Raw genomic sequence first — 10,631 nt, forward strand, 5'->3', positions numbered from 1 at the left:
TCTTGCTTCTTTTTTGTATGAGAATCCATAATTTCTTTATCTATCCCCATGAGTTGAGGCAGACTTTTACAAAATCCTGACTTGTGTTTTTTGACATATATCTTGTCAGGAGCCTTGAGGTGCAAACCCAACAAGATCGAATATTCTTCGATGGTAGGAGTCATATCAGCTTCATTAAAGATAAAACACTTGTATGCAGGATCCCAGAATTATGTTGCAGCTTTGATTAGTTGATCATCGATAACTACTGCTAGAAGGTGTGCTATATGCTCGTGTCTCTGGCAAAACTGCTCTTGTCTTGACTGACTCATCTTCTTCCAGATATCAACCAAATCCTCTAGATTGTTATGTTTAAGGAGGATAGATGTTTCTTGAGACAGAGTAGAATCATACCTGATTGGCAAGCAATTTCCTATCTTCAGTTGAATTTTTTCTGACTGGGCCCTTACTTCATTGGGTGTCCCACAATGTGCTAATACGGATGAAGAACAAACTAGTCGTTCAGTGGAGTCCATGAAAAAAATTTGTTGAAGATCGTTTTTCAAGCAAATGTTCTTTATGCAACTTTATGATATGCGTATGAACCAATGCAAAAGAATAAGAAAAAAGTTAGTATACCCAGAAAAAGAATAAGTAAATAACTAAGTAAATTTAAACATCACACAGAGTAAAAGGAATGAATCCTATGCTTTTGGTCAATTCTAAAAGGGAAGAGTGATGGCTCTATCTATAGGTTAGGCGCTCTTAAGGTTCACTATATGCGATTTTAAGGTCAAAGTCTAAAGGTTCCTAAACTGCTCCTTATATCCTTGTCCATCACAGACTAGTAAGGCACCCTAATCCTCACCCATTATAGGCTACAAGCGAAAAAGGTTTAATTTAAGTGGGAGTATTTCGCTAGCCACTGCGGAGGCATTAGACCTCACGAAAGTAATAGATACTTTACTCCCTCCTAGAGGGACGGAGCTCGGGTGTAGAGCTTATGTTATGTACATGCATATGAATGACAAGGTAAATAAACATGAATGAATAATAACACATATATACAAAAAGGTTCAATTTTATTAGGCTTTTGGATAACACAAATTATTTGCTGGCCTGACTCTCGGAGTCCCCAGTGGAGTCGCCAAGCTATCATAAAGTCTAGATTCGGGGATCTATCGCTAGACATTGACTTAAAGGAGTCACCACCAATCTTTTTTATCTAGGTGCAATTGGCCACCTAAGGAATCTGTCCTTTCAGAGAACACCTAAGTTTAAGGGTCCCTAAAAGAATAGGTTTGGGTCTACTAACCAGAACAGAGTTCGGGAGTTCGGTTTCGTGTGAAGAAGGTTATAGCACCCTCACAACGCCCATCAAAAGATGGTACCAGCATAATTTTGTGTTATCCAATAAACCTTCAAATTTTACCAAGTAATTAACTATTGAAAATTATTGTCAATTGACTCTAATACTTTTAGCAAAAAATTGAGAAAATCCCCTCACCTCAAGAGTATGCAAGAAAACTACTATTTCACTTGCAGAGGTTCCATCGTCGGATTATTTAACATTAAAAAAATAAAAAGGAAGAAAAAATGATTGTTTTTGTGCAGAAAAAATTGATACTTTCAACTTTTCCCCAAAATATTTTTTAGAAATTTTAATCTTGAGGAAAATTGATACTTTCAACTTTTCCTCAAAAACCGTTTTAAAAAATTTACTTTTAAGGAAAATTGATACTTTCAACTTTTCCTCAAAAATTTTTTTTATCATTTTATCATTTTATCATTTTATTTTTTATTTTTTTGAATTCACTCAAAAAGTAATGTATAAATAATAGGTAAAATAACAAAAAAATATCAAAATAAATCACACCTTGACTCAGGATTATAACTCGACTTGACACATAAGAAACTGTTCTACTTATGGCTCAAGCTCCATTTGATGATGTGGGCTAGCGGCTTGGGTGGCAATGGAACACAGGCCAGGTGAACAAAAAGATGCAGGTCAATTGAATTTTTAGCAAACGAAACAGCATCATTTCATGCAAAATATAAAGCACAAAGATTTGCTGCTACCATCGTTTCAACTTTTGCCCCTTTTCTAAAGTTTTTAGAAATACATAGCTACAAAGTCCCAAAGGTTTCTAGATTCTGGTGCCAGTGTCGCCCACGCCTCCATCACTGGTCATCGTCAATGATATCCATTGACCGTCGCTTCCCGACCATCATCCAATTACTAGTTTGCTTTGAAACCTTCCACCGAACTAGTCTTGGCCTTCTCTTTCACGTATTCTAGCTGGAATTTATGAAATAATCCTGGAATTAGTGTAGATTCGAAATCAAAATCGCAGTTTCCCTTTCTCTCCACTGGTCTAATGCAGCTGCCTCTGGGTATGTTGTTCACATTTTCCTTGGTTGCTGCTTCACCAATTTTGAAGCTCCAAAACAAGCTAGATCGACCTTGATTGGGAATATTAGGGAGAAAGTCTCTCCTCTGTTTCCCTTTTTTTTGGATTACTTGTGTGACTCTGAGTTTGGGTGTCCAGCGCACCCGTGGCTTTGCTGGGGCATTATTAGTTGATGAAGAGGGGTTCACAACACTACGACTTTCTATGGGTGGAGAAAGAAGCTGCTGATGCACTTGAGGTTTTTGAGCAGCTATGGTTGTGCATGGTTTTGCCACCTGATATGCCATCTTTGGTTCCAGATCCATAACATTGTTGTCAACAAAATGCTCATTGAAATTAGAGGCCAAAGCCTCATCATCAGAGATAAGCCGGTCTATCCATTCAGGAAAATCAAGAAAACTTGGATTTATAGACCAAGAACCATTATTTTCTTTGTTGTAATGACTCGATATTGTAGATTTAGGCAGTGCTGAATTTGACGATTGTGGTAATGGCAACGCTGCAGCATTAGTTGGTGACACTTCACTATTGGAGGCTACATGAGTTGCATGGACCAGAGGCCTTGTCATCAGTTCCCTTTTTGCAGACACGGGTTGAGTGTCAAGCAACTTTAGATATGTCTCTTCCAAATGTGTTGAAATGGCTGGTAAAGATGATGTCATTCCTCCAAATACCCCCAAGTTACCGGGCTGCTTTGCACCTGATCTCTGAATGGATAAAGAAGGTCGTGCCTCTATGCCAGTAAAAGTTCCCGAAGCACCCTTGTTACTGCACCAAATGCCAAAAAACTAGATAGAAACCTCACAGGATTCAAAACCCACCAAAAAGAATCAAATCTAAAATTTTCACTACCACCCAGTTGGTTGACAGCCTCAATAAAGGCTTCATGAAGTTCTGGAATTATTGTTGGTTTGGTAGTACATTCGTTGGGTTTTTGTGGCAAAAGTGGTGGTGAAGGTAAAGATAGTTCATGGTTCTTGCCAGTTGGTTGATGGACGTTGGGGTGTGCTCAAGCAAAATTGGTAGCGGGATCAGGGAATTTTTTTTTTGTCAGTTTCTGATCTCTGGATCTTTCTTCCTGTTGCTGCTCCTTAGCTTCTTGTAATTTTTGCAAAAGAGTGATCAGTAATACAAGAGAAGGAACCAAAAGATCAACCAAACACCGTTCACGGTTACGTTCCAGCAATAAATTAGATGCAGAATTGTATTCAATATCCTCGTCAATAAGATAACCAGGGACGAAGTAAACTGCAGGTCTCCTTTGGACCCCAGGGCCAGTGATGAAGTAGTTTGAACACTAGCAAGAATTGAGTGGAAGAGGCCAGGAGTCCAACCATATACTGGCCAATAAGCAAGAGCTGATGCGCCAAGTTGGCAGACGGCTTCAAAACCAAGGGCAGAATCAGGATAGGGGGAGGATAAATCAGCTGCCCAAGCTGCAAGCTCTGGGCTTACTTCTCCATGCCATCGTAACAATGCATTCCAGTTTTTTTTTCCTCCCCCTTTTCAACCTGTGAGTCACAATGATTTATAAAAACATACTCATAGAGTTTCAGTTCCATTCCAATTAGTTATCCAATGCTACATATTAGCATCTAATCATGCTTTCTGATAATCATCAAGCCTAATCTCAATCTCTTTTTTTTATTTTATTTTAAAATAATCAGATAATGAAGATAAAATAAACAATAAGTAGACCATAAGATAAAAATTAAAAAATGATAAATATGAAATAAAAAATAATAAAAAAAAATTTTACAATCGAGCTTGGACCGGTTTTAATTGACAAAGGACCCCGGATAAAATGGGGTGTCTACAGTTGCCCCTCTTTGCACATTTTCTGTGAAGCAAAAATTGTACAAAGACGTAGACACCCATTCAAGACTTAACTGGATTTTTTTTTTTTTAAATTTTGATCAATGCTCCTCTAAGTAAAGGCTCAATGACTTTGAAAAATAAATGGCTCTTCTAATCAGAGGCTCAACGACTTTAAAAAATAAAAGGCTCTTCTAATCAGAGGTAATTTTGTTGTTTTTTTTTTAATTTTTATTTAAATTTTGATCAGAGCTCTTCTAAGCAGAGGCTCAACGACTTTGAGAAATATAAACAAAGCTCCTCTAAATAGAGGCAATTTTTTTTTTATTTTTTTTAATTTTAATCAAAACTCCTCTAAGCAGAAGCTCAAAGACTTTGAGAAACATAAACAAAGCTCCTCTAAATAGAGGTAATTTTTATTTTGTTTTTTTTTTAAATTTTGATCAAAGCTCCTCTAAGCAGAAGCTCAACGACTTTGAAAAATAAATGGCTCCTCTAATCAGAGGCAACGAAACTTTGGAAAGTAAATTGCTCCTCTAAGCACCACGACTTTGAAAAGTAAATTACTCCTCTAAACAGAGGCAACAAAACTTTGGAAAATAAATTACTCCTTGATAATCATGTCCAAAAGACTTATACATCATGATTGAAAAAATTTTGTACTGGGAACTCAAAGATTCACAATTTGAGTTCAACATTCATAGGTTCAGATTTGTAAGAACCTTCCAACTTCGTAAGAATTTACTAAAATTTGATTCTCAAAATTTCAGTTTCATTCAAATTTGCAAGATCTCAAGATTTGCATTTGCAACTTGCAAGACTCGCATCAAAGATCCTCATTTGAATTTTGGAAGCTCACATCCAAAAGTTCAAGGCTTTTCAAAGGTTCTCATTTGGCAAACTTGGAATTCATATCCAAAAATCTAAAGCTTTTCATTTGAATTTTGGTAATTCACATCCAAAAATTCAAAGCTTAACATTTGAGTTCAAAGGCTCACATGCAATAAAACTTAGAGTTTCATATCTAAGTTCAAAGGCTCTCATTTAAAACATTGGAAATTCATATCCAAAAGGTTGAAGCTTTGTATTTTGGATATCCACATCCAAAAGTTCAAAACTTTTCATTTGTTCGAAGATTCACATTCAATGAACTTTAGGGTTTCACTCTTCAAAGATTCTCATTTTAAAACTCAAAGATTCCCATTTGAGTTCTCAAAAAATCAAAATATTTACAATTTGTTTTTCAAGTGACTCAAAAATTTGCATGAATGAATGTTATGACCAAAGATGCAAATTCCTTCTTAATGATGCAAATGCGACAACCTATATGCCTATAATGCCATGCATGTCCAAACAAAGTTTAATTCATCAAATTATGTGCATGTACTATTCAAGCAACAATGCCAACATGTTGCATGTAATGCGGATGTCAATAATGTCATGAAATCCTAAATAATTATGGAATATGGTCCTCAAGACCCTACCATCTCACATTCTCCCCTTATTTAGCTTCTCAACATTTTGGAAAAAGCTTCATTAACTGATCATCATTGTTTCCATTACTTGATCACCATTCATGGACTTTTCAGCACTAACAAATTTCAGAACAAGTTTCATCCACCATCTCTGGGTCATTACTCGTAGGTGTCTCAGCATTAACCATTCTAAAACAAACTTTGTCCACTGATTATTTTCATCATTCAATCATAACTTGCAAGTCATGTCGACCAATTCATCCTTGTACTCATCACTTGGTCATCATTCATAAGCTTCTCAGCACCAATTTCGTCTATTGCTCCATATCATTTTCGTCACTTAACCATAACTCATAGATTATATTAACCAATACATCCCCATATTCATCACTTGATTATACCATTTCTCAAGATTTGCCCCATCTTCATTTTATTGTCCAATCTATCATCATATTCTTCATTTGGTCACATCATATGTCTTTTCAAATCATCTCTTTTAGGTTTCTACCATTTCTTCATTTTGTTACCACCATCATCTTAGATTTCTTTTCAAATGAATGCAAGACTTTTTTAAGCATATATTCATTCATTCATTATCATTTCAATTCTTGACAAATACAATGTAATCAAGCATTCTCTCAATTCATTCTAGGGGTGTAACAATAAGAGAACACAAGGTGAATTATGGTAAAGATAATCAATGAAGATCTATTTTGGTACAAAACAAATGGGAAAGGAAATAAATTGGATACATGTCATTGGGATCAATGGTATGTCCAAATGATGAATATTCAGACAATTCTTAACATCAATCTAGGATTCTTTCAAAAAATCATTCCATTTATTGTTAAAGTCATCTTGAGCTTGGTGAACTTTGCCCTAGTCTTTGAGGGATCTTCAGATGTCTTTGATCTTCCATCCATGTGAACCATTTGACCTGGATCTTTTTCTACCAAAATCACCCTTTCAAGTTTTCAATTTGAATATCTTTTTTTCATTTTCTCATTTTTTTCTTCTTTCTTTCTTTTTTTTTATTTTTTTTTCATCATCTTTTTTTCTTTTTTTCTCATTTTTCATCCATTGTGGATATCTTCCATACATCAAACTTTAGAGCAATGTAGCATGATTCCATGAGCATATCTTTGCCCAATATATGATCATTCAATTTGAGCATTCACACTTGATCCAAATGGACTTTTCACAGTTGTAATGTAGGTCAAGGTAAGGGGTCATAAAAGAAATGGATATAATAAGCTCAAAACATGTATTAAAAAGGTTTAAAACCAAGGATCATTTGATGCAACTTGGCATTCTACCCCCATATCATTTCACTACTTTTTTCTTTCCTCATACAAATGATTCTCATTACTTTGCCCCAAGTCATGTGTGGCATTTATTTTTTTCTTTTTTTTTTCTTTCTTTTTTCCATTTTTGAGACCTTTTGTGATATTTTTTCAAAACATTACCCCCAGTGTAGAGGGTGATCCTTGGTTGGGGTTTTTCAGAAAAAGAAATCATAATAGGCTCAAAGGGGTAATAATAAATGGTTTTTTCAAATGGTAAAAGAAAGATGGCCATTTTTCATCTCAATTGTGAATAATTTTCTTAAACATCATCTATTGAACAAAGCTCATGAACCTGTATAAAAAATTGCACATCTTCAAGACATATCCATTTCACCTCTAGTAACAGCTTACTTTTTTGCTCAAATGATCTCCTCATATTAATATGGATGAGTTCTCAAAATTAAATTCCAGAATTATTATTATCATTATCTAAATACTCATCATCTGAAATTTGAGAATGAGAATGTAAAGTTATGAAAGGTAACAGAGCATGGAATAATGGTCGAGTGAAAGAGAAAATGTAATGAAATGCATTAACTTGCCCTTATTAAGATGATAACAAGTGAAATCATATTGTAAAAAAGAAATCCTAACATTATTTTAAAAGAACTCTTAGAATGACAAGTAGCATTCAACCAGTTTCAACTTCCTCTTTAAAATCATGCCCCTGTGCAATTAGGTGAAGGATTTTTATTTCATCCCATTGATTTATTGCAACTCTTCATATTCTTGATCCTCAAACAAAATGATTGGACTTTTCCTATCGAGTTCTAAAGATACAGGCTTGACCATTTGAACGACTGCTTCCATTATCATGCTCCATGTTATAGTGCTTCTGGTAAAGGCAATCTTGTCAACATTGGAATGAGATGCCGAAAGAATCGTAACTTTCAGGCCTGATCCAATCAGAATGTTCAAGACACCTAGAGGAAAATCAACCTTCCTACACACGTCAGCCGCTCCAAACAGGTGATAGATACCAACTAGGAAGACTTTAGTATTGCAGCACAATCTGTAGCCAAAGCAAGAGCTACTTTTTAGGCGACCATCAATAGTGGATAATTCTATAAAGTAATCAATCCAATGACCCTTAAGCATATAACTCTTAAATGTCTCAATAGGAAGAAAAATAGCAACCTTTTGCTTCACATCTAAACTTTCAGTAAGGTACGTATAGTACTCAAAACATCCAACAACATCATCAACGTCCCATGTTGCTTCATCAAGTGGTTTCCTGTAATCAATTGCTCAAGCTTTGCTGATTTAGATTTTCTCTTTGTTATTTTGAAAATGATGGCTCGTAAATACTTGGCATGAATAGTGCCAGAAGTTGAAGCCTAATCTTTGCCTTTGTTTTAGAAAGAGCTCTCTAAGCAGCAGCCACCGTAAGCTCCACATCTTTAGCTGTAGCTGTGAGAATATGACTGATGTTCTGTTCAATTACATGATCGATATTAAAATTCACTTTTTGAGAATAGGCTCTCTCCATTCACTGTCGATGAGTAACATTCGACTCAAAATTTGGACCACCTTATTAAATCAATTTGCCCACTCTTTTTTTTTGTTTCACTCTCATCCTCAAACCAGTGTCTAAGAAGCTTTTTTTTTCTATGATCTTTCCCTAATCTCTGTACTCGTGTTTCCCTATTGCTCTTCCTTGATCAAAACTTACCATTCTATCCTTGATTAACCGTTGCACCTCATGCTTTAGAGTAGTGTAATTTTTAGTGCAATGGCTAGCAATTCTATAGTGGTAGTCACAGTGAGCCGTAGGATCATACCACTTAGGATAAGGTGGTTTAAGCGGGTCCACACGACTTGGGGGCGATCAAGTGGCTTTGATAGAGCTCTTAGTATAACTCCGTATAAGTCATGAGGATTGGATTAGATACAAGTTTTTCTCAAATAGTCCATTGCTATCATGAACCACTTTTCAGGCTAATAGGATGAATTTAGGATCTCGCAAGAGTTTGACTGTTAAGGCTATATATGGGAGCTTGGGGGATAAAAATGGGCTGGTATATAGATGAATTAGGTGGTTGTGGGGCTGGTTGGTATGGATAAGATGAAGTATTGTTCATAGTAGGATAGTATAGAGAGTAATTTGAGGGTGGATAGGGTTGATATCCCCTGAACTATTTGTCAAAGCCAACAGCTTGAACTTTAGTCTCTTTCTTCTTGAGTGCCTTCTTGGTTTCTTCTCCTTTCAGTTTGCCATTCTCAATGATTTCGCCTGAGATCACCATGTCAGTGAAATTCTTTATGGCATTCCCTATCATCTCTTCATAATAGAAGGATTTCAAAGTACTGACAAACAATACGGTGGTTTCATTTTCAGTCAAAAGAGGTTACACTTAAAAAGCAATATCCCTCCACCATTGGGCATATTCTTTGAATGATTCAGTTGCTTTCTTATTCATATTCTGTAAAGAAAGATGATTAAGGGCCAAGTCTATTATATGCTAGTATCGACTAATGAAAGTATAAGCCATATCGCTCTAAGAACCAATACGATTCCTGTCCAACTAGACATACCACCTAGTAGTAGAGCAGTAAGGCTGTCTTAGAATGCATGCATCAAGGGCTTTTCATTATTGACATGGGTAGTCATTTTTTGATAATACATAGTAATGTGAATTTTTGGACACTTTGTACCATCGTATTTTTCGAACTTCAGCACCTTGAATTTTGGAAGAATAACCACATCAGGAACTAAACAGGGCCCAGCAGCATCAACTGAGCTATAAAAACTAACTCCCTCCACTGCTCGTAGCATTTTCTCTAACATGTTTATCTTCTGTTTAGCTTTTGAGGCTTCTAAAGCCCCCTTCTCCTTAGGCCTCAACTTTTCTTCTAGATCATCCAAATTAGGGACTGATATTGGTTCTACTACCTTTTCAGTAAAGATAAGAATTGTCCTTGATTTGAAGCTGATGGCATTCTGGGATATGTGTACCCTACAGGATAGGTGAACCGTTGTGGTGGTAGACCTTGTGTAGATTAGGCTTGATGTGGCTCGAAACCAGGAGGGCACAATGGGTCATCTTCCTCCTATTGGCTAGCATTCTCTTCTATTGCCTTCCCCTCAGTTATCTTGTTCAAAGCCTCTAATATCTTATTCAACTCTTATTCTAACTTCTCCTGAGCTTTCTCTAATCTCTCGAAATGATTGGAATTTGCTTGTTTCATTTGCCTGGCTCGAGCTCTTGTGTTGTATTGGTGAGTGGAGTTGCTTGATGGAGCTATCCTTGAACCTCTAGCACCACAATTATGATTAAAAATGCTATGCTATGCTTTATGTATGATGCTTTGATGCACGAATGAAATGTACATTTTCCTGAATGAAATCTAATATGAAATGGATGCAAATGAATGTGTTAAAACATGATTATGAAAGTAATGCAGATGCATACAATCAGACAAACAACATAGTTAGTTCCATGGATGAAATGAAAGTGATGCTGATGCATAATGTTACATATGATAATGAAAATGATGCACAAAGTTAAACAATAAAAATGATTAGATAAACACCCTTTTTGTATCTTAATTTCAGGATATATCTATCATTGGGTAGAAAGGGCTCTATCCTATGTTTAGGCACT

At 35.8% G+C, this 10,631-nt stretch overlaps 1 protein-coding gene across 1 annotated transcript; it reads right to left on the bottom strand.

Annotated features, from left to right (window-relative positions):
- Positions 1-2,197: 2,197 nt before the first annotated feature.
- LOC149514707 (uncharacterized) lies at positions 2,198-5,840 on the bottom strand. Its single transcript, XM_089744237.1, has 3 exons — positions 5,769-5,840; positions 3,523-3,687; positions 2,198-3,178 (listed from the first exon to the last, which is right to left on the bottom strand). The coding sequence occupies exons 1-3, from the start codon at positions 5,838-5,840 to the stop codon at positions 2,219-2,221; spliced, it is 1,197 nt and encodes a 398-aa protein (XP_089600363.1). The 3' UTR covers positions 2,198-2,218.
- Positions 5,841-10,631: the final 4,791 nt, after the last annotated feature.

The sequence above is a fragment of the Durio zibethinus genome, chromosome 15, assembly GCF_047325235.1.
Source record: "Durio zibethinus cultivar Kanyao isolate XHJ-2024 chromosome 15, ASM4732523v1, whole genome shotgun sequence".
NCBI classification, from domain to species: Eukaryota; Viridiplantae; Streptophyta; class Magnoliopsida; order Malvales; family Malvaceae; genus Durio; species Durio zibethinus.